This window comes from Pseudoliparis swirei, chromosome 23 (genome assembly GCF_029220125.1).
Source record: "Pseudoliparis swirei isolate HS2019 ecotype Mariana Trench chromosome 23, NWPU_hadal_v1, whole genome shotgun sequence".
Taxonomy (NCBI): Eukaryota; Metazoa; Chordata; class Actinopteri; order Perciformes; family Liparidae; genus Pseudoliparis; species Pseudoliparis swirei.
The window spans coordinates 22,775,471-22,801,326 of NC_079410.1; the positions used below are offsets into that span (position 1 = coordinate 22,775,471).

The 25,856-nt window shown below is 48.8% G+C and overlaps 2 protein-coding genes across 4 annotated transcripts in view; one reads left to right on the plus strand and one right to left on the minus strand.

The window, feature by feature from the left end:
• LOC130188633 (histone deacetylase 5-like) overlaps positions 1-10,274 on the plus strand; it is an 11,004-nt gene extending 730 nt beyond the window's left edge. Inside the window, exons 3-16 of the mRNA XM_056407043.1 lie at positions 1,701-1,800; positions 2,530-2,663; positions 2,902-3,022; positions 3,123-3,172; positions 3,307-3,414; positions 3,483-3,538; positions 3,628-3,715; positions 5,220-5,339; positions 6,880-6,977; positions 7,061-7,179; positions 7,349-7,482; positions 8,664-8,745; positions 9,256-9,421; positions 10,186-10,274. Of these exons, the coding sequence (XP_056263018.1) occupies positions 1,701-1,800; positions 2,530-2,663; positions 2,902-3,022; positions 3,123-3,172; positions 3,307-3,414; positions 3,483-3,538; positions 3,628-3,715; positions 5,220-5,339; positions 6,880-6,977; positions 7,061-7,179; positions 7,349-7,482; positions 8,664-8,745; positions 9,256-9,421; positions 10,186-10,225 (1,416 nt within the window). The 3' untranslated portion in view covers positions 10,226-10,274. The remainder of the gene's footprint in view (positions 1-1,700; positions 1,801-2,529; positions 2,664-2,901; positions 3,023-3,122; positions 3,173-3,306; positions 3,415-3,482; positions 3,539-3,627; positions 3,716-5,219; positions 5,340-6,879; positions 6,978-7,060; positions 7,180-7,348; positions 7,483-8,663; positions 8,746-9,255; positions 9,422-10,185) is intronic.
• Positions 10,275-15,612: 5,338 nt separating this feature from the next.
• On the minus strand, positions 15,613-18,206 carry pex12 (peroxisomal biogenesis factor 12). 3 transcript variants are annotated; one of them, XM_056407942.1, is made up of 4 exons: positions 17,711-18,206; positions 17,110-17,355; positions 16,516-17,039; positions 15,613-16,040 (listed from the first exon to the last, which is right to left on the minus strand). In XM_056407942.1, exons 2-4 carry the CDS (start codon positions 17,230-17,232, stop codon positions 15,701-15,703), a joined length of 987 nt encoding a protein of 328 aa, XP_056263917.1. In that variant the 5' UTR covers positions 17,233-17,355; positions 17,711-18,206; the 3' UTR covers positions 15,613-15,700. The 3 variants fall into 3 exon arrangements, with proteins under 3 accessions (XP_056263917.1, XP_056263916.1, XP_056263915.1); XM_056407941.1 differs by having other exon boundaries at positions 17,443-18,206; XM_056407940.1 differs by having other exon boundaries at positions 17,110-18,206.
• Positions 18,207-25,856: the final 7,650 nt, after the last annotated feature.

Below are 25,856 nucleotides of genomic sequence, written 5' to 3' on the forward strand. Positions count from 1 at the left end.
ATGTTCTTCCTTCTCGGACGGCTCGGTTCACCGGGTGGGTTTGTTTACTAATGGGTTGCAGGTCTATTCTGTTGCAGTCGGGTCTTTTGTGGTTGGAGTACCGCTCAAACTCTTTTAAAAGCCTCTTCCACCCGGTCAACGTCTGAAACATGTAGAATGTTCCGCTGTTCACTCGCCCACACAGCAGCGACTTCATCGGCCAACTTGAAAACAGTTGTCATTTCCCTGAAGTGACAGAATTCATTGAGCAGGTTGAATATGTTTTAAGATTCTTTGTCACTGTGCCGCCAGCAGAGGGTTCGGCGCGTGAGACTCGCCTGCAGCGAGAAACCCAAACTTTAACACTCCTGAACGCGGCTCAGACACGGGTATCCGGTCCTTTTTCAAAATAATATATTTTTCCGACTGATTAAAAAATATATATTTTAACTTTATTTATTCACTTTTTTTCCACGGCCCGGTTCCAACCAAGCCGCGGCCCGGTACGGGTCCGCGGCCGGGGTTGGGGACCCCTGCTCTAAATGACTTAATAGTCTACCCCACGGCCGTTTCCATAAGTGACAAAATAATATTTAGCACTAAATTGTCGTGTATATATATATATATTTATTTATTTATATATATATATATATATAAATTAATTTATATATATTTATATACGTGTATATATATACAAATACATTTATATATATTTATATTTGAATTAATTTTTATATATATATAAATTTATTTTTATAGATATATTTATATATGAATATACAGGACTGTCTCAGAAAATTAGAATATTGTGATAAAGTTCTTTATTTTCTGTAATGCAATTAAAAAAACAAAAATGTCATGCATTCTGGGTTCATTACAAATCAACTGAAATATTGCAAGCCTTTTATTCTTTTAATATTGCTGATTATGGCTTACAGCTTAAGAAAACTCTAAAATCCTATCTCATAAAATTTGAATATTTCCTCAGACCAAGTAAAAAAAAAGATTTATAACAGCAAAACAAAATCAAACATTTGAAAATGTGTTTCCAGGTGTTTCGAGTTAATTAGACGATTCAAGTGATTTGTTTAATACCCTACTAGTATACTTTTTCATGATATTCTAATATTTAGAAATAGGATATTTGAGTTTTCTTAAGCTGTAAGCCATAATCAGCAATATTAAAAGAATAAAAGGCTTGCAATATTTCAGTTGATTTGTAATGAATCCAGAATGCATGACATTTTTGTTTTTTTAATTGCATTTCAGAAAATAAAGAACTTTATCACAATATTCTAATTTTCTGAGACAGTCCTGTATATATATACGTATATATACGTATATATATATATAACTGAACGATATTTAGGGTTTTTAGATTTTACCCATAAGCACACAAAGTACAGGATGAGTCATCCACAAAAAGCTTTGACATTCACCAGAAACAGAAGAAATGTGACATGTACATACGGTCACACACACACACTCACACACAGACACGCACACAGACACACACGCATACACACACACAGACACACACAGACAGACACACACAGACACATGCACAGAAACACACACACAGACACACACGCATACACACAGACTCACACACAGACACACGCACACAGACACACACACATACACACACACACACACTCACACAGACACACACACACACACACACACGGTCTCTAATGACTCCGCCTCTCTCCTCCCATCAGGCCTTGCAGCAGCTGGGCGGGTTCCCGTCCCCGACGCCCCACAGACCTCTGGGTCGGGCGCAGTCGTCCCCCGCCGCCGTCAAGCACCTCTTCACCACCGGTCAGTTCCTCTGAGACACGGGGGACAATCCCCTAGTTAGAGCATTCAGGGTTTCAGCATAAAATATGCTCTCATCAATATGCACAGGCTTTTATTTTGAAGGGCGTTTACGAAGAACATTTCCTTGTCCTGGGTTTCACAATAAAAGCCCTGCAGGCCTCTGAGATGACGGTCATGGCGGTTCATTTCGTGGTGTCAGCCTGTGGGGGCCGTTAGCCCCACATGACCCCCCCCCTGAGGGTCTCAAGCGGCCTCCGGCCCACAGTGACCCCCCATGAGTCACAGCCCCCTTGTTGTGGTCTCCGGCCCACAGTGACCCCCCATGAGTCACAGCCCCCTTGTCGTGGTCTCAGGTCCACAGTGACCCCCATGAGTCACAGCCCCCTTGTTGTGGTCTCAGGCCCACAGTGACCCCCCATGAGTCACAGCCCCCTTGTCGTGGTCTCAGGTCCACAGTGACCCCCATGAGTCACAGCCCCCTTGTCGTGGTCTCAGGTCCACAGTGACCCCCCATGAGTCACAGCCCCCTTGTCATGGTCTCACGTGTCTCCGCTGCCCTCTTGTGGCGGTTGTGTGTCACTACAAGACATAACGGATCCATCATGTTTATTTGTCTTTTCTTACCCAGCATGCATCTGGTCCCCGGCCTGATATCGTTATTTATCTTTGGTTTGAGAATCTCTCCCCCCCCCTCTCTCTCCCCCCTCTCTATCTCCCCCCCTCCTCCAGGCCTGGTGTATGACAGCCTGATGCTGAAGCATCAGTGTGTGTGTGGCAATGCTCACATCCACCCAGAGCACGCGGGGAGGGTTCAGAGCATCTGGTCCCGACTGCAGGAGACGGGCCTACTGGGCCGCTGTGAGGTACACACACACACACACACACACACTCACTCACTCACTCACTCACTCACTCACTCACAATGTTTATTCTACAACAGTTGATCCCAGTCATTTCAATTATTTGGGGGGGAATTAAAAAGTGCAAACTCCTCCCTATGTTCCTCTCCTTCTCTCCCTCTCTGTCTCTCCCCTCTCCTTCTCTCTCCTTCCCCATCTCTCTCTCTCTCTCTCTCTCCCTCCCTCCCTCTCTCTCTCTCAGAGGGTCCGGGGCCGTAAAGCGTCTCTGGATGAGATCCAGTCCGTCCACTCAGAGTTCCACACTCTGCTGTATGGAACCAGTCCGCTGAACCGACACAAGCTGGACCACAAGAAGCTGCTGGGTACCTGACCTGTCTGTCTGTCACCGAGGAGCTTCCTACGTGACCTCTGGAGTGACCTCTGGAGTGACCTCTGGAGTGACCTCTGCTCTGGTGCTTTCAGGTCCCGTCAGCCAGAAGATGTATGCTGTGCTCCCCTGTGGAGGAATCGGGGTGAGGCTCTCCTCCTCCTCCCCCTGTGTGTCAGTGTATTAGTCTGACCTCTGACCCTCCCCCTGTGTGTCAGTGTATTAGTCTGACCTCTGACCCTCCCCCTGTGACCTCTGACCCCCCCCCCCCCCCGGCAGGTGGACAGTGACACCGTGTGGAACGAGATGCACTCGGCGGCGGCGGTGCGCATGGCGGTCGGCTCCGTCATCGAGCTGGCCTTCAGGGTGGCGTCAGGGGAGCTGAAGGTACACACACACACACACACACACACACTCACTCACTCACTGACCCGTCCCTGTGTCTCTCCCTCCAGAACGGCTTCGCTGTGGTGCGTCCGCCGGGCCACCACGCCGAGGAGTCCACCGCCATGTCAGTACCAGAGACACGAGCTGGACGTCTGCAGCGCAGGGCGGGATGACTAACTGTGTGTGTGTGTGTGTGTGTGTGTGTGTGAACAGGGGTTTTTGTTTCTTTAATTCAGTAGCCATCACCGCCAAGCTGCTGCAACAGAAGCTGGGCGTGGCCAAGATCCTGGTTGTGGACTGGGTGAGTCACACACACTCACACTCACACTCACTCACTCACACACACACTCATACTCACACACACACACACTCTCATACTCGCACACACACTCATACTCGTACACACACTCACACACACACTCATACTCGCACACACACTCACTCACACTCGCACACACACTCACACACACACTCATACTCGCACACACACTCACACACACTCTCATACTCGCACACACACTCACACACACACTCATACTCGCACACACACTCACTCACTCACACACACACTCACACACACACTCATACTCACACACACACACACACACACTCACACACACACTCATACTCACACACACACGCTCACTCTCATATTCGCACACACACTCACACACACACTCATACTCGCACACACACTCACACACACACTCATACTCGCACACATACTCACACACACTCACACACACTCTCATACTCGCACACACACTCACACACACACTCATACTCGCACACACACTCACACACACACTCATACTCGCACACATACTCACACACACACTCACACACACTCTCATACTCGCACACACACTCACACACACACTCATACTCGCACACACACACTCGCACACACACTCATACTCACACACACACATACTCGCACTCACACTCACACTCACACACTCACACACACACTCATACTCACACACACACACTCACACACACTCTCATACACGCACACACACTCACACACACACTCATACTCGCACACACACTCACACTCATACTCACACACACACTCATACTCGCACACACACTCACACTCATACTCACACTCACACACACACACTCATAATCACACACACGCTCATACTCGCACACACACACTCGCACACACACTCATACTCACACACACACATACTCGCACTCACACTCGCACACACACTCACACACACACTCATACTCGCACTCACACTCGCACACACACTCACACACACACTCATACTCACACACACTCACACACACTCATACACGCACACACACTCACACACACACTCATACTCGCACACACACTCACACTCATACTCACACTCACACACACACTCATAATCACACACACACTCATACTCGCACACACACTCATACACACACTCACACTCACACACACACTCATACTCACACACACGCTCATACTCACACTCACACACACACACACACACTCACATACGACGTGTCGTAAACGTCGCCTAGAAAAAGAGATTCACTTTTTTGATTTCCTTCTTTTTGCCATAAAACTTGAATGTATCATAAAGATTCTGATGATTCTTGATTTCTCAACATCCTAAAACCCGGTGAGGAGAAACTGAAAGGAAAACATCTAACATCAGAACCAGAAAGTGTGAAGCTCAAGCACCACTAGGGGGCGCTCTAGTTTAGAGGTAGCTCTATTGAGACACTCTTCTTCCTTCGCCCCGTATCCTCGTTGTGTTGACCACGGGTCAGACTGTTGACCTCGTCTGTCACCGCAGGACATTCACCATGGCAACGGCACCCAGCAGGCCTTCTACAGCGACCCCAACGTCCTCTACATCTCCCTCCATCGCTACGACGACGGGAACTTCTTCCCTGGCAGCGGAGCTCCTGAGGAGGTACACACACACACTTATACACACACACACTTATACACACACACACACACACACACACACACACTTATACACACACACTTATACACACACACACTTATACACACACACACACTTATACACACACTTATACACACACACTTATACACACTTATACACACACACACACACACTTATACACAAACACACACACTTATACACACGTATACACACACACACTTATACACACACACTTATATACACACACTCATACACACACACTTATACACACACACACACACATGTATACACACACACACTTATACACACACACACTTATACACACACACACGTATACACACACACATATATACACACACTTATACACACACTTATACACACACACTTATACACACACACACACTTATACACACACACACTTATACACACACACACTTATACACACACACACATATACACACACACTTATACACACACTTATATACACACACACACTTATACACACACACTTATACACACACACACACTTATACACACACACACACTTATACACACACACTTATACACACACACACTTATACACACATATACACAAATACACACTTATATATACACACAAATACACACTTATATACACAAATACACACTTATACACACACACACTTATATACACACACACTTATATACACACACACTTATATATACACACATATATATACATACACATTTACACACACACACATATATACACACATATACACACACACATATATACACACACATATACACACACACATACACACACATATACATACATATACACACACTTATATACACACACACATTTATACACACACTTATACACACACAATTATATACACACACTTATACACACATATACACACACTTATACACACACACACACACACTTATACACACACACACTTATACACACACACTTATACACACACACTTATACACACACACTTATACACACACACTTATATACACACACTCATACACACACTTATATACATATACACACACATATACACATATATACACAAATATATACACACATAACCACACACACACTTACACACACACAAACATACACACACACACTTATACACACACAAATATACACACACACACTTATACACACACACACATAAACACACACACCCACTTATACACACACACACACAAATATACACGCACACACACGTATATACACGCACACACACGTATATACACGCACACACACGTATACACATACAGAGACACAGGCACATACTTACACACACACACACACACGCACACCCCGTCGTGGTTCTCCAGGCGTCTCAGCCCCGGTGTGTCTCCCTGTCTCCTTGTTGATTCTGTGAAGCTTCATTTCCTTTAGAAGCTCCATGAGGATCATTTAAAACATGTAATAACACTTTATTAACCCTCCTGGCGCGTTGCCCAGCTGCCACGGCGTGACCCCTGACCCCCAGCAGGTGACGCTGTGTTGACCCCCAGGAGCTCTTCCTCTGTGCAGGTGGGGTCCGGCGCCGGCGTTGGCTTCAATGTGAACATCGCGTGGACCGGCGGAGTGGAGCCCCCTATGGGCGACGTGGAGTACCTCACCGCCTTCAGGTGCGTCACCACGTCAGGCAAGGGGTGAGCTACATGCTGTAACCTGTGTGTGTGTGTCTGTCTGTGTGTGTGTGTGTGTGTAGGAGCGTCGTGATGCCCATCGCTCAGCACTTCAGTCCAGACGTGGTCCTGGTGTCCTCGGGCTTCGACGCCGTGGAGGGTCACCTGTCTCCTCTGGGAGGATACAACGTGTCCGCCAAGTGTGAGTGCTACACCGGCTAACGGAGGCTAGCCTCCGCCGCATGCTGCCAACGTATCTTTATTATCACAGTCGTTCGTGTGTGTGTGTGTGTGTGTGTGTGTGTGTGTGTGTGTGTGTGTGTGTGTGTGTGTGTGTGTGTGTGTGTGTGTGTGTGTGTGTGTGTCGGCAGGTTTTGGTCAGCTAACGCAGCTGCTGATGGGTCTGGCGGGCGGGCGCATCGTCATGGCGCTGGAGGGAGGTCACGACCTCACGGCCATCTGTGACGCGTCGGAGGCCTGCGTGGCGGCGCTGCTGGGCGACCCGGTGAGATACGAACCGTCTCACGACGCCACCGCGGCGTCAACACGCCGTCTGAACGCTGACGGATGTGCATTGTTTCCTTTTCTGCTGGCTCAGGACTTCGTTAGCATAGCTTAGCATAAGGACTGGAAAAGGGTAACCGGTGAGCCCGGTTGTGTCCAAAGCCTAAAAGCACCTCTAAAGCTCACTGGTAAACAAACGGCTTACCTCCCCGCCCACACAGCCAATCACAGGCCACACAGCCCACACAGCCAATCACAGGCCACACAGCCCACACAGCCAATCACAGGCCACACAGGCCACACAGCCAATCACAGGCCACACAGCCAATCACAGGCCACACAGCCAATCACAGGCCACACAGCCAATCACAGGCCACACAGCCCACACAGCCAATCACAGGCCACACAGCCAATCACAGGCCACACAGCCCACACAGCCAATCACAGGCCACACAGCCCACACAGCCAATCACAGGCCACACAGCCCACACAGCCAATCACAGGCCACACAGGCCACACAGCCAATCACAGGCCACACAGCCAATCACAGGCCACACAGCCAATCACAGGCCACACAGCCCACACAGCCAATCACAGGCCACACAGCCAATCACAGGCCACACAGCCCACACAGCCAATCACAGGCCACACAGCCCACACAGCCAATCACAGGCCACACAGGCCACACAGCCAATCACAGGCCACACAGCCAATCACAGGCCACACAGCCAATCACAGGCCACACAGCCCACACAGCCAATCACAGGCCACACAGCCAATCACAGCACATGAGCACCAGCTAGCTGCTACGATAGCGCCGCGTTAGCCGTGTGGCTAGGAGGCACAACAAGCTGCCGAGACGTCGATCAACACATTTCTGATCAACTGACTCTGGAATTTATGATTCAGAAACTACCAGCTGACAGTTGCTAAGCTAGCAACGCGGTTATTGACCTTGTGAATCCTCAAGCAAAATCTTTATGTTTACAACAGCAAATCATCGTCGTGCAACAACGACGCTCCTCAGCCTCCTTCACGAAGACCAGCTGTGTAATTAAAACACAACGTGAACACCTAACCCTTTAACACGCGTTACCGTGACGATGACCACCTACAACGTCCACGGTCAGCGCTGCGTTTCAGCACGCTAACGCTAACGCTAACGCTCTGTGCCTCTTCCAGGGTGCCTCTGTGTTCCAGTGGCCTCAGGAGACGCCCTGTCCCAAAGCCTGGGCCTCACTGGAGAGGGTGATCGAGATCCAGAGTAACACACACACACACACAGAGACACACACACACAGACACACAGAGACACACACACACACACAGAGACACACACACACACACACACACACACACACACACACACACACACACACACACACACACACACACACACACAGAGACACACACACACACAGAGACACACACACACAGAGACACACACACACACACACACACACAGACACACACACACACACAGAGACACACAGACACACACACACACAGACACACACACACAGAGACACACACACACACACACACACACACACACACACACACACACACAGGATGCTGGGCTCCAGCCCGTGGGCGTGACCCTCTCTCTCCATCCCTCTCTCTCTCCATCCCTCTCCCTCTCTCTCTCCATCCCTCTCTCTCTCCATCCCTCTCCATCTCTCTCTCTATCCCTCTCTCTCCATCCCTCTCTCCATCCCTCTCTCTCCCTCTCTCTCTCCATCCCTCTCTCCCTCCCTCTCTCTCCCTCCTCCAGACTCTCACTGGTCGTGTCTCCAGAGCTCGTCTCAGCCCAGCGGCCCCCGGGGGCCTCGGGGGCCTCGGGGCCAGTCGGAGGAGGCCGAGGCGGTCAGCGCCATGGCGTCGCTCAGCGTGGACGTGGGTCAGCCCGGCTCGGATCCGGACCGCTCAGAACCCAGCAGGTCGGCTCAGAGCGCGTCGGTGTCTGTGGTCCGGATGCTTCTGGGCGTCGGCCTTCGCCCCCCTCTCTGACGCGAATGACGTCGGTGAGGGGGCGGGGCTTATCTCCGTTATTGTTTTTTAAATAAAGGATAGGAAATTAATGTTTTTTTTCCAAGTAATTGATAAATTAATCAACAGATTAATCGATTATTAAATAATCGTGAGTTGCAGCCCTAGTGTGTATATTTACATGTATGTATATATATGTGTATATACTGTATGCATATATGTACAGTATGTATACATCTATATGTATATATATATGTCTGATTAGCCAACGTTAGCAAGCGATAACTACCGTTAGCAAGCGATAACTAGTCAGCAAGCGATAACTACCATTAGCCAGCGATAACTACCGTTAGCAAGCGATAACTACCGTTAGCCAGCGATAACTACAGTCAGCAAGCGATAACTACCGTTAGCAAACGATAACTACCATTAGCCAGCGATAACTACCGTTAGCAAGCGATAACTACAGTCAGCAAGCGATAACTACCATTAGCCAGCGATAACTACCGTTAGCAAGCGATAACTACCGTTAGCCAGCGATAACTACAGTCAGCAAGCGATAACTACCATTAGCCAGCGATAACTACCGTTAGCAAACGATAACTACCATTAGCCAGCGATAACTACAGTCAGCAAGCGATAACTACCGTTAGCCAGCGATAGCTGCCGTTATGTTTTGGTTCTGTTGAATCTGACCTGGTTTATTTGCCCTCAGGTCCACAGAGGAGCCGATGGAGGAGGAGCCTGTGTTGTAGGAGGAGGAGCTTCAAGGAGAATCACACACAACTACAAATCCACCTCCTTCTGGCACCTCCTCTTCCTCCTCTTTCTCCTCCTCTTCTTCTGCAAAGTGTGAGGAGACGCACACACAAAACACATTGAGCAGAATCGTGCCGGTGTGGAGGACTCCCGGTTTTTCCTGAGGAGAACGCCACGGGCAGACGCCACGGGCAGACGCAGACGCCACGGGCAGACGCAGATGCCACGGGCAGACGCCACGGGCAGACGCAGATGCCACGGGCAGACGCCACGGGCAGACGCAGACGCCACGGGCAGACGCAGATGCCACGGGCAGACGCCACGGGCAGACGCAGACGCCACGGGCAGACGCCACGGGCAGACGCAGATGCCACGGGCAGACGCAGACGCCACGGGCAGACGCCACGGGCAGATGCCACGGGCAGACGCAGACGCCACGGGCAGACGCAGACGCCACGGGCAGACGCAGACGCCACGGGCAGACGCAGACGCCACGGGCAGACGCCACGGGCAGACGCCACGGGCAGACGCCATGAGCAGACGCAGACGCCACGGGCAGACGCAGACGCCACGGGCAGACGCCATGAGCAGACGCCATGAGCAGACACCATGGGCAGACGCCATGAGCAGATGCCACGGGCAGACGCCACGAGCAGACGCCATGAGCAGACGCCACGAGCAGACGCCACGAGCAGACGCCACGGGCAGACGCCATGAGCAGACGCCATGAGCAGACGCCATGAGCAGACGCCATGAGCAGACGCCATGGGCAGACGCAGCCGCAGACGGGGGCTTTAGGAACACACGTCTCTTCTTCATCGGGTCCGGAGGCGGAGCCAACGACTTGTTGGTTCTCTGTGAACCAGAGGGGAAGAGGGTCAGCAGCAGACGCACCTGCACCACCTGCACACCTGTTCCCTTCATCCACTCAGGCGCTCTCCTTCCTGAGAGTCGGACGCCTCGTCCTCTCGGCTGCAGAGGATCCGTTTTGAACGTGAACACGAGAGGAAACCGCCGCCTTGTCAAAAGATACGGAGACATGAAAGAGACCGTCAGCTCACCCACCGGCCAATCAGGACGGGAGAAGCACCGTCAGCTGCTTTCTTCATCTAGATGCCTTAAGTTGCTCTTCACTGTTCAGCCTCCTGGAGGGAATCATGAAAGTTCAAAAAATATATATAAATATATATTGAAACTTTCCAATCTGACAACATTTCCGTCCCAACAGACATTAATGTGTTTGTAGAGGAAGAAGAGCCTCGAAGTCTGATGTCATGAACCTTCATCATGATGTCATGAATCTTCATCATGATGTCAGTGTCTCAGGCTCCGGCTCATTGGGTGAGATACGTAACCCCCCCCCCCCCATCTCTCTCTCTTAATTGTGAGTCATGTGAGCTTGAACTTCACCTCCGAAAGGAGGATTGTGGTCTGTTTTCAAAACGCCACCAGGACCACCACATCCCCCCAGGACCACCACGTCCCCCCACAGGACCACCACGTCCCCACAGGACCACCACGTCCCCCAGGACCACCACGTCCCCCCACAGGACCACCACGTCCCCACAGGACCACCACATCCCCACACAGGACCACCACGTCCCCCCAGGACCACCACGTCCCCCCACAGGACCACCACGTCCCCACAGGACCACCACGTCTCCCCACAGGACCACCACGTCCCCCCAGGACCACCACGTCCCCCCACAGGACCACCACGTCCCCACAGGACCACCACATCCCCACACAGGACCACCACGTCCCCCCACAGGACCACCACGTCCCACCAGGACCACCACGTCCCCACAGGACCACCACGTCCCCCCACAGGACCACCACGTCCCCCCAGGACCACCACGTCCCCCCACAGGACCACCACGTCCCCCCAGGACCACCACATCCCCACACAGGACCACCACGTCCCCCCCCAGGACCACCACATCCCCACACAGGACCACCACGTCCCCCTAGGACCACCACGTCCCCCACAGGACCACCACGTCCCCCAGGACCACCACGCCCCACAGGACCACCACGCCCCCAGGGCCACCACGTCCCCACAGGACCACCACGTCCCCCCACAGGACCACCACATCCCCCCAGGACCACCACGTCCCGCCCCAGGACCACCACGTCCCCCCACAGGACCACCACGTCCCCACCACACCCCCACAGGACCACCACGCCCCCGACAGGACCACCACGTCCCCGCACAGGACCACCACGTTCCCCCAGGACCACCACGTCCACCACCACGTCCCCCCAGGACCACCACGTCCCCCCACACACACTTTTGGATGTTGTTAATATTTCCTCCCTGGTGTAAATACTCTCTCCTGGTTACCATGGTTACGTCACAGCAGACTGTGTGGTCACTTTTCTATATCTGTACATACATATAAAAACACAAAGTACTTTCTCTTTTTGTATAAAAAATAAATACTAATATTATTACACACACACACAAAGAAATATATATATATATCTACATATATATGATGTTATCCAATCAGATTGGGTTCCTGAACATTCACTCATGATCTATTTGGGATGTGACGGTTTGGTTGTTGACAGGAAGTAAAGCACATGGTCACCAGACCGCCACCTGTTTGTTTGTTGTTTACAGATGTGGAGGATGGCTGGACACTGTTGTCGTGGTTGTTGCTCCAGTTCCTCTGGCCACCAGACGAGGGGGATCTTAAGGTCAAAGGTCGTGTTGGTGAATCGGTCGATCTGGTGATGACGCGTCAGCAGTTTTTACTTTACGAACTGGGGCAACGTTCCTTAAAACGTCTTTAATCATTTATTCTGAAACCAATACCTACCGTTAGCCAGGTATTCCTACCGATAGTGATCGATACCTACCGTTAGCCAGCGATACCTACCGTTAGCCAGGTATTCCTACCGATAGTGATCGATACCTACCGTTAGCCAGTGATACCTACCGATAGTGATCGATACCTACCGTTAGCCACCGATACCTACCGTTAGCCAGGTATTCCTACCGATAGTGATCGATACCTACCGTTAGCAACCGATACCTACCGTTAGCCAGGTATTCCTACCGATAGTGATCGATACCTACCGTTAGCCACCGATACCTACCGTTAGCGAGGTATTCCTACCGATAGTGATCGATACCTACCGTTAGCCAGGTATTCCTACCGATAGTGATCGATACCTACCGTTAGCCAGCGATACCTACCGTTAGCGAGGTATTCCTACCGATAGTGATCGATACCTACCGTTAGCCAGGTATTCCTACCGATAGTGATCGATACCTACCGTTAACCAGCGATACCTACCGTTAGCCAGGTATTCCTACCGATAGTGATCGATACCTACCGTTAGCCAGCGATACCTACCGTTAGCCAGCGATAGCCACCGATATCTACCGGTAGCCAGCATTGCTCACCGTTACCTACCGATAGCCACCGTTAGCCAGCGATAGCCACCAGTTCCTCTGTGCTGTAGAGTCTTTCCTCTCGACGTGTCTCCTGCCCGGTGACGGACCTCTCGGTGAGGCTCAGCGCGTCATTTCACCGCCATGTTCCCGACCGTCCTGTCGAGTAGTTTGTTCAATATTCTCGCTGGAATTCTTTTTTTACCCAACTCAACTTCTTTAGCCTCACGATTACACCAAGCTCATTCAAATATATATATTTGTTATTTTAGAGATCAGTTTTTTAACACGTTCTGCCAAACGATGCCACAATTCTCCCAAGAACCGCCGCCAGTTAGACGTCGGCCGACCGCTTGTTTGCCGCTTGTTTAAAAAGAATAACTGAACTTAGCGAAGCTTGAGCCGCCGTCCTCAGACCGCCCACCGCGCCTGAATACTCAACTCGCCAAACTTCATTTCCCACGACCCCCGCCGTGTCGTAGCCGCCGCCGCTAACCTCCGGGTCCCATCGGTTCAGCAATACAACGCGTTGCCGCGGTCGCCACATCCACGGGTCGGTCGATTCACCGAGCGGCGCTATGACGCGTTACAACGCGCTGGAACCAGAAAGCGGTTCTACCACCGGCAACTAATACCCACTGCGATGAATCGTATCCTGCCAGCCTCTAGTGGCCATTGGAGGAACTGCAGCAGAACATATCCAGTTAACGTTGAGGGGGAATTCTGGTTGAGCTCAACTCGGGTCTTGTTTTTTGTAGATTCGAGTCGTCGTTTCCGTCGATGACGAGAACAAAGTGCGACTCATCTGGAAACCCGAGAGCTTCAATCAACGCAAAGAAAGAAACGCGGCCGGCCGCCTCCAGAGGAGCTGCCGGCACCGCCTCGGCCACTGGGCGTGTGCAGGAGTTCAAAGAGAAACTTATTTTTGGGACATCTGGAACGCATTTCAAAGTTAGAAAAATGTATTGTTTTTTATTTATTTCGTATATCTCCATGATTTTAGTTTCTCTCTAACTTTCTTTTCCTTCCGTCGAGGTTTAATGGAACCGAGCCTTCATTTAGCTTCCCGTTGGTTAAAGTCGGATGACTTTCGGCTATCGACCTTTTTATTAAAACCCGAGTAAGAAGCGTCGGTTCAGTTCCAGCGGAGCGAAGAATCACATTCCAGGTCTTTGGTTCCACCGACACGAGAAACAAGGCCCAGATTGTAGGAAACGGGGCGGGGGGGGGGGCTACACGAGGCCGAGAGCAACACATGAGATATCATGGTGACTCCTCCCCTTTTTAGAGGCTGCACAGCTTCACACACACACACACACACACAGGTGAATCACACACTCGTGCTCCACCAGTAGATCTCTACATGTCCTGACCCCCGTACGTCTCACTCGTCTGACCACGGCACATTCCTGACCCCGTCACATGTACATAGAGCGTGTGTGTGTGTGTGTGTGTCGGCCTCCTCGTCTGCAGGAGCTTCACAGAAGACGAGGGCTTCTCTTCTCTTCTCTTCTCACTCACTTGGTTTCAGGGGTTTGGACATTTTAATGAAGCCCTTATTTGTATTTGTTCTGCCTGTGATGTTGTGACGTTGATTGTTTCTGTGTTTTTTTAAGTGGGCCTGTTGGTAAACGTGTCTGGAAACTCAATAAAGCAATTCACTGTCCTCCGATTCTCCTTCATGCTAAGCTAAGCTAACACTCTCCATCCTCATAACTCTAGAAGAAAGAAAAAAAGATTAAACTTATTATCAGTTAAATATTGAAATCAGCCTTTAAAAAAAATTAAACGGCGCACAAACTTCAGCCAACCAATCACCAGCCTGCCACGGGCTAGCTTAGCCGCAAACATTTCCTTTCCATGAACACGGAACATTTATGAATAATTAATACATATTAAATTAATACATATTAAATAAAGACATTAAATGAATACATAGTAAATGTGCTGTGAGCAGAGAGAGAATCACTGAACAATAACAACACTTTACATTGGAGGTTTTATAAAATAGAAACACGCGACGAGTTCTTTTAAACAAGCCCCTCCCCCTCTCCGGAGGGGGCGGGGCCTAGCTCTCGGGGCAGTAGATCTTGACGAGGTGCTGCGGCTCGGTGGGGACGCCGCTGAGCGGGCAGCGCCGGTTGGCCTTCACGTAGGCGAAGACGCAGCGGTAGCAGAACACGAAGCCGGAGGTGGACAGCGCCGTGGCGTTGGAGCGCCGCCCGCCGCACAGCGGACACTCGCCGGGGGGCGGGGCGTCCGGCCCGCCCTGCAGGTGGAGCGGCGGCGGCGGAGCGGGCGGCGCGGCGAGCGACTTCACGCCGTCCCGGTCGGCCGAGGAGTACCACCACTCCAGGAACCGCAGGAAGAAGACGCCCAGCGACAGCGAGGCGGAGAGGGACGCCAGGCTGCGGACCGGAGAACAATGCATTGTGGGTAGGGAGAGGAGCGCCGACTCACCGAGTCAACATCTTCCTCACCGCCTGACTTCTCCCTGAGATCCAAACACCAGACCCTCCAGACCCGGTGACCAACAACGGTACCGACCCGGTCCGCGGGTCGCGGTTCTGCCGGGTCGGTACTTTAGAGCTGCTCTCCTCCTGTGAGGAACCGGTTTATCGGTGAAGCCGATTGTCTAGCTGTAAAAGTTGAGTTGCCGCTCGAGGAAGACGAAGAAGCTTCGGAGCCGGTCAGAACCTCGACGACCCAAAGAGGGTTTCCACGACGACATATAGTCTGACCGCACCTCTTCACACCTGCAGCCTGTTCTCCCCCGACACGTGAGCCCAGTTCAACAAGCGGTTTGGACCCGAGCCGACCGAACAGACCGAGCCCCTGAAGCGGGCGCCCCTCCGTGTGCCTGAGCGCGGCGCCCACACGTACCTGCCCTCCGCCGGGTTGCCAGGTCTGCTGCCCCTCGGCGCCACGTCTCTGAGGTCCTGAGCGTCGAGCCGCGCCAGCCGGACCCGGGCGAGCCACAGCAGGGGGTCGTGGGTGCCGGCGGCCCCGAAGACAAAGAGCAGCTGCTGGCAGAAGGCCCAGGCCCGCCAGGCGGCGCCGGCGTACGGCCACGCCGCCGCGGCCGCCCGGTACAGCCGGCGCCCGCCGCTCTGCTCCAGCCGGATGGAGAAGTCCTCCTCGTCCCTCTGGCGCGCCAACGCGGCGTCCAGCTTGGCGCGCAGGTACGGCGCCAGGCACAGGAGGAGGAGCGAGCGCCAGCGCCTCCCCCCGCGCAGGCCGAGGCCCCGCCCCCCCCACACCCGCTTCAGGCCGTAGAAGTTCTCGGAGAAGGAGGCGCCGCAGCGGGACAGGAAGTGGTGCTGGAGCAGCAGGTCCAGCAGCAGGTGGAGCTCATCGAAGCGCCGCCACAGGAAGCCGAAGCGGGGCGGGTCGGACTCCGCCAGAACCTGGAGAATCAGTGTCAGAGAGTCGGCCGACAGACGGCCTCACGGACACGAGACGGACGTTGGCGCTCACCTTGGCGCCGTGCCTCAGCGCCGGGCGGACCGCCGCCATCAGGGACTCCTGGGCCAGGACCTCGAAGATGGACGGCCGCTCGCGGGCCGCGGCCGAGGTCAGGTGGGCTCCGGCCTCGGCCATGGCTCGAGGTCAGGTCACGGGGTCAAGCGGCGCTCTGAGGTCACGGGGTCAAGCGGCGCTCTGAGGTCACGGGGTCAAGCGGCGCTCTGAGGTCACAGTCGATCCCTCGAGGCGAGACGGCGGCTGGATTCACCACGAAGAAGAAGAACAAGAACTCAAATTCACGTTGCTTTAGAAAAGAGGATTGTACTTTTGAGAAGAAAAAAATACTTTTCTTTTAGGGTACAAAACTCCAAATAACCACATGTGGACCTTCGGGATCCTTCGAGCTCCTGAGTGACGCGCCTGTGACGTCAGGCTCTGCGTACGGGTCAAAGTTCACTCACATACATTCTTTTATTTGATCAAATAGTGATTAGGAGTTCCACATATGAGTTTATTGTTTGGCTAACGGACCTCACGCCGGTTAAACACGAGCAGAGTGCGTGCTTTAAGGGAAGTACATTCATATTCGGGGCTACTTTAAGTCTTTACGGACCTGGCTGTGCTAACGTTAGCGTGAAGCTAGCACTGCTTCGCTGCTGTTTCCCGGCGTCTCTTCCGGCTACGTCATCATCACGCGCGGGTTTGAAAACACCGCGCGCTGCTGTAACAGCAGCTGGAGCGCGCGCGCAGAGGGAGACCCCTGTGGGTGTTCTTCTTCTTCTGTTTCCGGGTGCCGGCACGGTGCCATGGAACGACCTCTTCTTCTTCTGTGGTGTCTTCTTTTTCTTCATGTGTTGTTGTTTTTTGGCCCAGCAGTTGACAACCTTTAAGGCGCACTGCTGCCCCCTGGTGGCGGTCATCTGTAGTTCTCCCACTCAGCCCAGTGTGATGACTGTCCCTGTTGATGGTCCTTTGTAATAACCTCGAATCCCCAGATGTAATACTTGTTTAATTTCAGCGTTTATATTATATTAGTATGATTATATTGAGTTGCTGTTTGCATAATTAGTAAGATTGCATTTGAGTTTGTCCAGGCACGTGCTCAGACATGTTGGGGGGCAGGTGCTCAAACCCAAAAGAAGGGCACCCAATGGCAAAAAAAAAATGGTGCCAGAGTTGAAGCGTCAGCATCAATACACTGATGATGCAATACGTCCTCCACCTGCGTCTCCTCTGGCAGCATCAGACCGCTAGCTTACATGTTCTTTATGAATAAAGATGAATTATTATAGAGCAACAACAGTACAAGCGTTCTGATTGGCTAATGGGCGTCATGCCAGCCACGTATCGCCTCCTGGTCTGACACGGATCCGTATTGCCCTCTGGCGTCATTTTCAAAATGAGCGATATTGATAGACATCAACAGCCAAGAGCAGTGGTCCTCAAACTAAGGCCCGCGGGCCAGATACGGCCGCCTCCACATTTGGCCCGGCCCTCTGAACAAGAGAGGCCTTATGATTGTTTTTTCAGTCTGGCCACGCAAATCCTAGACTAGCCCCTGTTGAATAGAACGGATGAGAACTCTCTCTCTCTCTCTCTCTCTCTCTCTCTCTCACTCTTTTCTCTCTCTTCTCTCTCTCCTCTCTCTCTCCTCCCTCTCTCTCTCCCTTTCTCTCTCTTCTCTCTCTCTCTCTTCTCTCTCCTCTCTCTCTTTCTTTTCTCTCTCTCTCTCCTCTCTCTCTTCTCTCTCTCTCTCCTCTCTCTCTCCTCTCTCTCTTCTCTCTCTCCTCTCTCTGAGCGCCGCGGAGCGGGTCTAGGCGAAATTCTCACAAGAACTCAAATAAATGCCCCGTCGGATATCAAAACACATTTGTGGGGAGTTGATGACAGAGAGAGTAACTTTTATTCTTAAATACTGATGAATGAAAGTGTCTCCAGCAAAAAGGGCACTTTACTCATCCAGGGCAAAAGGGGAGGAGCTTGAGCACCACTCGGGCTCTACCTGTGCACGTGCCTGAGTTTGTCTTCCAACTCTGAGCTTAAATTATTTAATTATCAAGATGAAGACAAACATATTGTTTCATATAGTCACTAAATATTGAATCGATTAGGAACAACCTGAACAGGGTTAGTACGGAAAATCTGGAAAAGTCATGGAATTTAAAAATGTTAATTTACAGGCCTGGAAAAGTCATGCAAAAAACTTAAATCACAAAAGTTTTGGAAAAGTCATGGAAATGTTGTTATATTCACATATATAGAGACAGGTTATTAACTTTAAACACTAGATCTAGAGACAGGTTATTAATGTAGAACTGTAAACACTAGATCTAGAGACAGGTTATTAATGTAGAACTGTAAACACTAGATCTAGAGACAGGTTATTAATGTAGAACTTTAAACACTAGATCTAGAGACAGGTTATTAATGTAGAACTGTAAACACTAGATCTAGAGACAGGTTATTAATGTAGAACTGTAAACACTAGATCTAGAGACAGGTTATTAATGTAGAACTGTAAACACTAGATCTAGAGACAGGTTATTAATGTAGAACTGTAAACACTAGATCTAGAGACAGGTTATTAATGTAGAACTGTAAACACTAGATCTAGAGACAGGTTATTAATGTAGAACTGTAAACACTAGATCTAGAGACAGGTTATTAATGTAGAACTGTAAACACTAGATCTAGAGACAGGTTATTAATGTAGAACTGTAAACACTAGATCTAGAGACAGGTTATTAATGTAGAACTTTGTTTGTTTGTGTATGCTTGTTTGTGTTTGTTAGTTTGCTTGTGTGTGTTTGTTTGTGTATATTTGTTTGTGTGTGTTCATTTGTTTGTGTGTGTTTGTTTGTGTGTTTGTGTATGTTTGTTTGTGTGTTTGTTTGTGTGTGTGTGTTTGTTTGTGTGTTTGTTTCTTCGTGTGTGTTTGTTTGTGTGTTTGTTTGTTTGTGTGTGTTTGTTTGTGTGTGTTTTGTTGTGTGTTTGTTTGTGTGTGTGTTTGTTTGTGTTTGTTTGTGTGTGTTTGTTTGTGTGTTTGTTTCTTTCTGTGTGTTTGTTTGTGTGTTTGTGTGTGTTTGTGTGTGTTTGTTTGTGTGTTTGTTTGTGTGTGTTTGTTGTGTTTGTTTGTGTTTATGTGTTCTGTGTATGTGTTTCTGTATGTGTCTGTGTGTGTGTTGTGTGTGTTTGTTTGTGTGCCTGTTCTGTGTGTTTGTTTATGTGTGTTGCATGTCTGTGTCTGTCTGTGTGTGTGCATGTTTATTTGTGTGCCTGTTTGTGTGTGTTGCCTGTGTGTGTTTGTTTGTGTGTGCCTGTTTGTGTGTGTTGTGTGTGTGTCTGTTTGCCTGTGTGCTGTGTGTCTGTGTGTTTGTGTCTGTGTGTCTGTTTGTGTGCCTGTTTGTGTGTATGTCTGTTTGTGTCTGTTTGCCTGTTTGTGTGTCTGTGTTTCTGCCATGTCTGTGTGTCTGTGTCTGTGCTCTGTGTGTGTTTGTGCTGTTCTGTGTCTGTGTGTGTGTGTTTATTTGTCTGTGTCTGTTCTCTGTGTGTTTGTTTGTGTGTGCTGTTCTGTGTGTGCCTGTCTGTGTTTGTGCCTGTGTGTTTGCCTGTGTGCCTGTTTTTGTTGTGTATTCTCCGTGCCTGTTTGTGTGTCTCCTGTGTTTTGTTTTTGTGCCTGTTTGTGTGTTTGTGTGTGTTTGTGTATGTTTGTTTGTGTTTGTGTATGTTTGTTTGTGTGTGTGTGTTTGTGTGTGTTTCTTTGTTTGTGTGTGTTTGTTTGTGTGTTTGTTGTGTGTTTGTGTGTGTTTGTGTGCCAACAATCTCCAGGACTGCATTAGTTCAGCAGTGTGTGTCTCTGTGGTTGTGATGTTTGAGTCCTCTCACCCCATTGGTCGACACGTGAGACGCTGCAGTGACGTGTCTGCACACGACTCAGGACGCTTCTGTGTGAAAAACAAAAGTTGTTATCAACAACAACCAAAGTGGGCTATAATATATATATATATTAGTGCTGTGAAAAATAACGCGTTATGATTAAATTACAGGATTAATTAGTTATTTTCTTTTAACGCATTTAACGCATGTGCAGAATGAGCTTCCACCACCTCTTCAACCTGAACTCTGTCCGCTCTCATGCAGACGGTCTGTTCATCGTAATGATCCTTCCGCAGGTTCACCTCCGGAAACCTTATTACGACTTCTACTTCCTGTAGATCAGGGTCTCAACACGTCGATCGCGACCTGCCAGTCGATCGCGGCGTAGTGTCGGTAGATCGTTAAGGTAGTATTTGTAGATCGTTACGGTAGTATTTGTAGATCGTTAAGGTAGTATTGGTAGATCGCATGACATTTTAAAAAATTGGCCCGCCCCCCTGTAACTTTCTCTATAGCACGTCTTTGTTTTATTAAACTAAGCGTCTGTTGTTGGTTGTCTCTACAGCAGCGTGTCATTCTGTCTCTACGTGTCGCGTTAACACTTCTCGGCTCTCCGTCTTGCGCGCCGCAGAGCTGTGTGTGTGTGTGTGGCGCATCAGGACGGAGCAAAACAAAAGTCACTTTGGTTTCCCGGACGCTGCCCGGCGGCTCATGGGAATAACGCCGCCGGATCGCTAGTCGGCATCGTTTATGGTCGGAACTACGACGGCATCTGATCGTCTTCCAACCTCCGACTTTCGTTCTTGCTTAATGAAAACATTCTTGACCAACGCTTTCGCTTTCGTCCGTCTTGGCCGGTCCAAGAGTTTCACCTCTTGCGGCTCAATAGAATGTCCCCGCCCCTTTCATCACGGCCCAGTACATGAAGAAAAGTTTGCCTCAGCAGCTGCTAGAGGAAGACTAGAGGGACCATGTCTTTCTCTGGCGCGCTGTCAGGTCGTTCCGGTAAAGCCTGTGGTTCAGCAGCAGCGCACAAGCTCGGTTGAGTTGCCCTCCCGATTTTGGAGTGAGACTGCCAGTTCTCCCCGTGTTGAGATTTGTTTGTTTCTTGTTTTTGGTTTTGTGCATTCAGGTTGATAAAATCCTGAATTTGATTCTGAAGCTACTGTGTTGCGTGCGTTTGGGTCCTCCACAACACTCATCCCCTAACACAGTGAGGTCCTACACAGTCCCACCGAATTAATCCACCTCTTATTACATCATTATGACGCCATGGCTCTAGACACGATACAGGGAGACAGAGACGCAGTATAACCAGGCGTTGCGTCACCTTGAAATTGACATTTTTATTCAGGGAATTGCAGGGGAAGAGTGATACAGTTCAACTAATAGGCAAGAACATAGTCGAGTGCAACAGAGTTATATTAATATTCTTCTTCGATCCATTTCTGGTCCACAAACTTTGAGCTTTAAGTCCAACTTTTGTTTACAGTGTGTTCACTAAACAGCGCATTGTCACCAGAGCAGTTTCACCGTGATGATGAAGATGAAAGTTCCTATTTACCCAAACACATGACACAATAATGAGTCTTTTCAATATTTCCCTCTTGTTCTTCACCTTTTCATTGTGCAGCTCCGCTGCCCTGCGCTCTTGTTCGTTGAACTGTAGATCCGCTCCGTGTCCCCAAAAGTGACAGGTGAGGCTCATTTAGCAGCCTGTCAGTCAGAGAACCAGAGAACACGGCGCGAGGACAATGAGCCTTATTACAGAGCTGAGATTGTTCTGGAATGTTTGATGTATAACACGTGGGTATGTGTCACATGCAAAAGACTTTAAACGGTGAATTTTGTTTTATAAAATGTATAAAATGCCCCCAGCCTCCAGAGGGTTAACATGACATATGTGAATGTCAGTCAGTTACCAAGGCCACTGGTTCTGCTGCTGTTCAATGTTAAAGATGACAGGACCAATGGGGTCTCAATATACTTCTTTTTTTTTACTAATCTGATGTTTCACTGAAGAAACAATTTATCATCCACAATATTAAATACCTCGCTGGCACTGTATATGTAGGAGCCTCTTTGAAAACACAGCTCTGTGTGAAGTTTTGTCTTTAAAAAGAAGGAACAAACTTTTAATCGTGATTTAGGGTACAAGGACAACAGTCTTTTCAATTACCTGTAAACGTCATTGTAGATGGTGAGGTTGTTCTTTACAGGCATAGTAGCTTGTCCAACAATTTTGCTGGAGAAGCCATCTATTGCCAGCACATGAGTCACGCCAAACATGACAATCTTCTCATTTTGGTCCATGTGGATTTTGTGACCCACATAGGCTGCATGGTAAGGAAGAGGGTTGAGGTTCCTTGCTCCCTTAAACACAGACAAAAAAGAACATCATGACCTTATTGAATAGCACAACATATTCTAATTTGAGAAAAAGAAAAAAAAACTGGCATCGTGCCTTATGGTAAGGTGGGTGAATGTTGCGCAAAACAGCTCCAACACGACCCTCTGATGCGAAGACACCTGCAGCTGCAAGACTCCCAGTCATCATTTTCCTGCCATAGGTAGGACCACCCTGAAGATAAAGAAAGGAATACATGTTGCATTGTAATGTTAAGCCATGAAATGTCAACTTCAACTCCAATTAAATTTCTATTAATTGTTAAGTGTTTTGAATTATAGATGATTATGAAAACTAGTTGCAGTTTAAACATGTTTTACTCGTTACATTTTCATAGTTGTAAGAGACAAATTTAATTAGCAGTAGGCTACATTATTTAGTTGGATTCAGATGTTGACCTTTAATCAGATCTGTGTCTAACTTTAATGTTAAAAGATGTCGTTATCATTTGTTATTGTAATAAATACAAGCAAGTTACAGAATGACGTCACATGGATCACACTTTACGGCAGGTATTTGCGGCTGGAGCTGCGTGGAGCTGCACAGTTTTCGGACCGTGTTACAATAACTATATAACTACTAAATACTATGGAGTCCCCCCCCTCTTTGTAAATGTGGGACAGTCTTTCTTACCATCTGTTTGTATGAACCATCTATATCCTGCCTGTGTGCCCGGCCATCACCCCACGAGAACCACACTTTACAAATGTTTCTCATTTCCCCCCTAAATACACCTTTATTGGACATGGGACACTAAGGTAAGGCTTTCTTTCATGTCTCTCCTAATAAATATGGTGCTCTAGTACTTCTAATAGACTGGGTGACTGAGAGTGACACACACCCTGTTCAGGGCTCTCAAGTTTTGAAGACAGGCAAGAGTGACATTTCTACAGATCCATACGACTGCACCAAGAGGATGACTATGTGCTGGCCTTTGGTCATCTTTTATAACATAATTTATGCATATCAACACTATAAATTAACATAACTAAAGTTTACTTTCAATACAAATCCTTTATGACTCATTTGGCTTGATTTTTAGTGGGCGGGTCATTATGACCCTGAACACAGGTGTCTCATCTCTATTTATCTACATCACCCCATGACATTTTTTTTACTAAATGGTAATAAAATGTAGGAGAATATACATGTTATAGTAAACTAATGCAATTTAATTTAGATTTAGATTTTTTAATGTACCTAAAAAATTGTTTGAACATGTATTTTTCATTAAATCTATGGAGGGTGAATAACTCAATTCCACTAAAACTGATTGGATTGTTAGTAATGGTGTTGGTGATGAGGTACAAACTATAGTTATTAGGATGTTTTTGTTTCTGACCACTTTTGGGTCAAACTGACCCGGGAGCATGACGGCTGTATGTAAGAAACGAACATAACAGGAGGGTTAAAGTATAACATACTAACCTTACACACACTTATAGTTTCGTTGTATGCATTTTTCCACGCAAATAAATTAACTCCACCCTACCTGTGTTATTGCATTGGAGACTGCAGCTTCAAGTTGTTGGTCCGTCACTCGCTGTCTTTTTAACCCGTGGTCTTTACAAAACTTCCGAATATTGGCCACGGACGTTCCTCTACGCAAGCCACATTCAAATATCAAGTGGTTTTTTATGTCCACATCACTACAGCCACTATGCATCATTTGTTGTACAATATCTAAGTAAGGTAACAGGCTGGAGTCCATCTTGCGTGCTTCAATGCAAAAGGGTGGCAGTGGCAAACACGTCTACTGCGGGAGATAAACACAGAATAAACTCAGTTACCCAAAATGCAACCCTTTGTAGTGTCAACTACATTTAACCCTCCTGTTATGTGGCGGGTCAAATTGACCATTTGTTTCTTTGTAAATGTGGGACAGTCTTTCTTGCTCCCTCCAACCATATGTTTCAAAACACACACACACACACACCCCGACACACATCCCAACACGCACACACATACACTCCTGTTCAAAAGCCGCATGTATAAAGTGCTACACATTTCAGACTTCAAACAAAAGAACCAGGTGGTTATTATGGGAACCATCTCCATCCTGATGATCATCACCCTACATGAAGCACGGGCACTTTCTAGACTAAACAATGTTTCTCATCTTCTCACTTTCCCCCTACTTTATAAGTATTGCTTATTAACCAACCAAATTAAATAATTTATTAATACCCAAATCCTACCAAACTGACTCCAGATCAGCACGTACACGCCGACACATCCGCGCACACAGGACTCTCACTAGCACCCATTCAAACTTCAAGCTCAAAGGAAGGCCAGTTGTATAGCTTATATCACCATCATAACTGTTTTCATGTGCTAGCATAATTGCACAAGGGTTTTCTAATCAGATATTAGTCTTCTAAGGCGATTAGCAAACACAATGTACCATTAGAACACTGGAGTGATCGGTGCTGTAAATGGGCCTCTATACACCTATGGAGATATTTCATTAGAAACC

Coding starts and splice junctions, on each gene's coding strand:
- pex12 (XM_056407942.1), bottom strand. CDS start 17,232: ATGGCCGAGGCCGGAGCCCACCTGACCTCGGCCGCGGCCCGCGAGCGG. Junction 17,040..17,109: donor CGCTGAGGCACGGCGCCAAG/GTGAGCGCCAAC, acceptor CTGATTCTCCAG/GTTCTGGCGGAGTCCGACCC. Junction 16,041..16,515: donor GGCAACCCGGCGGAGGGCAG/GTACGTGTGGGC, acceptor TCCGGTCCGCAG/CCTGGCGTCCCTCTCCGCCT.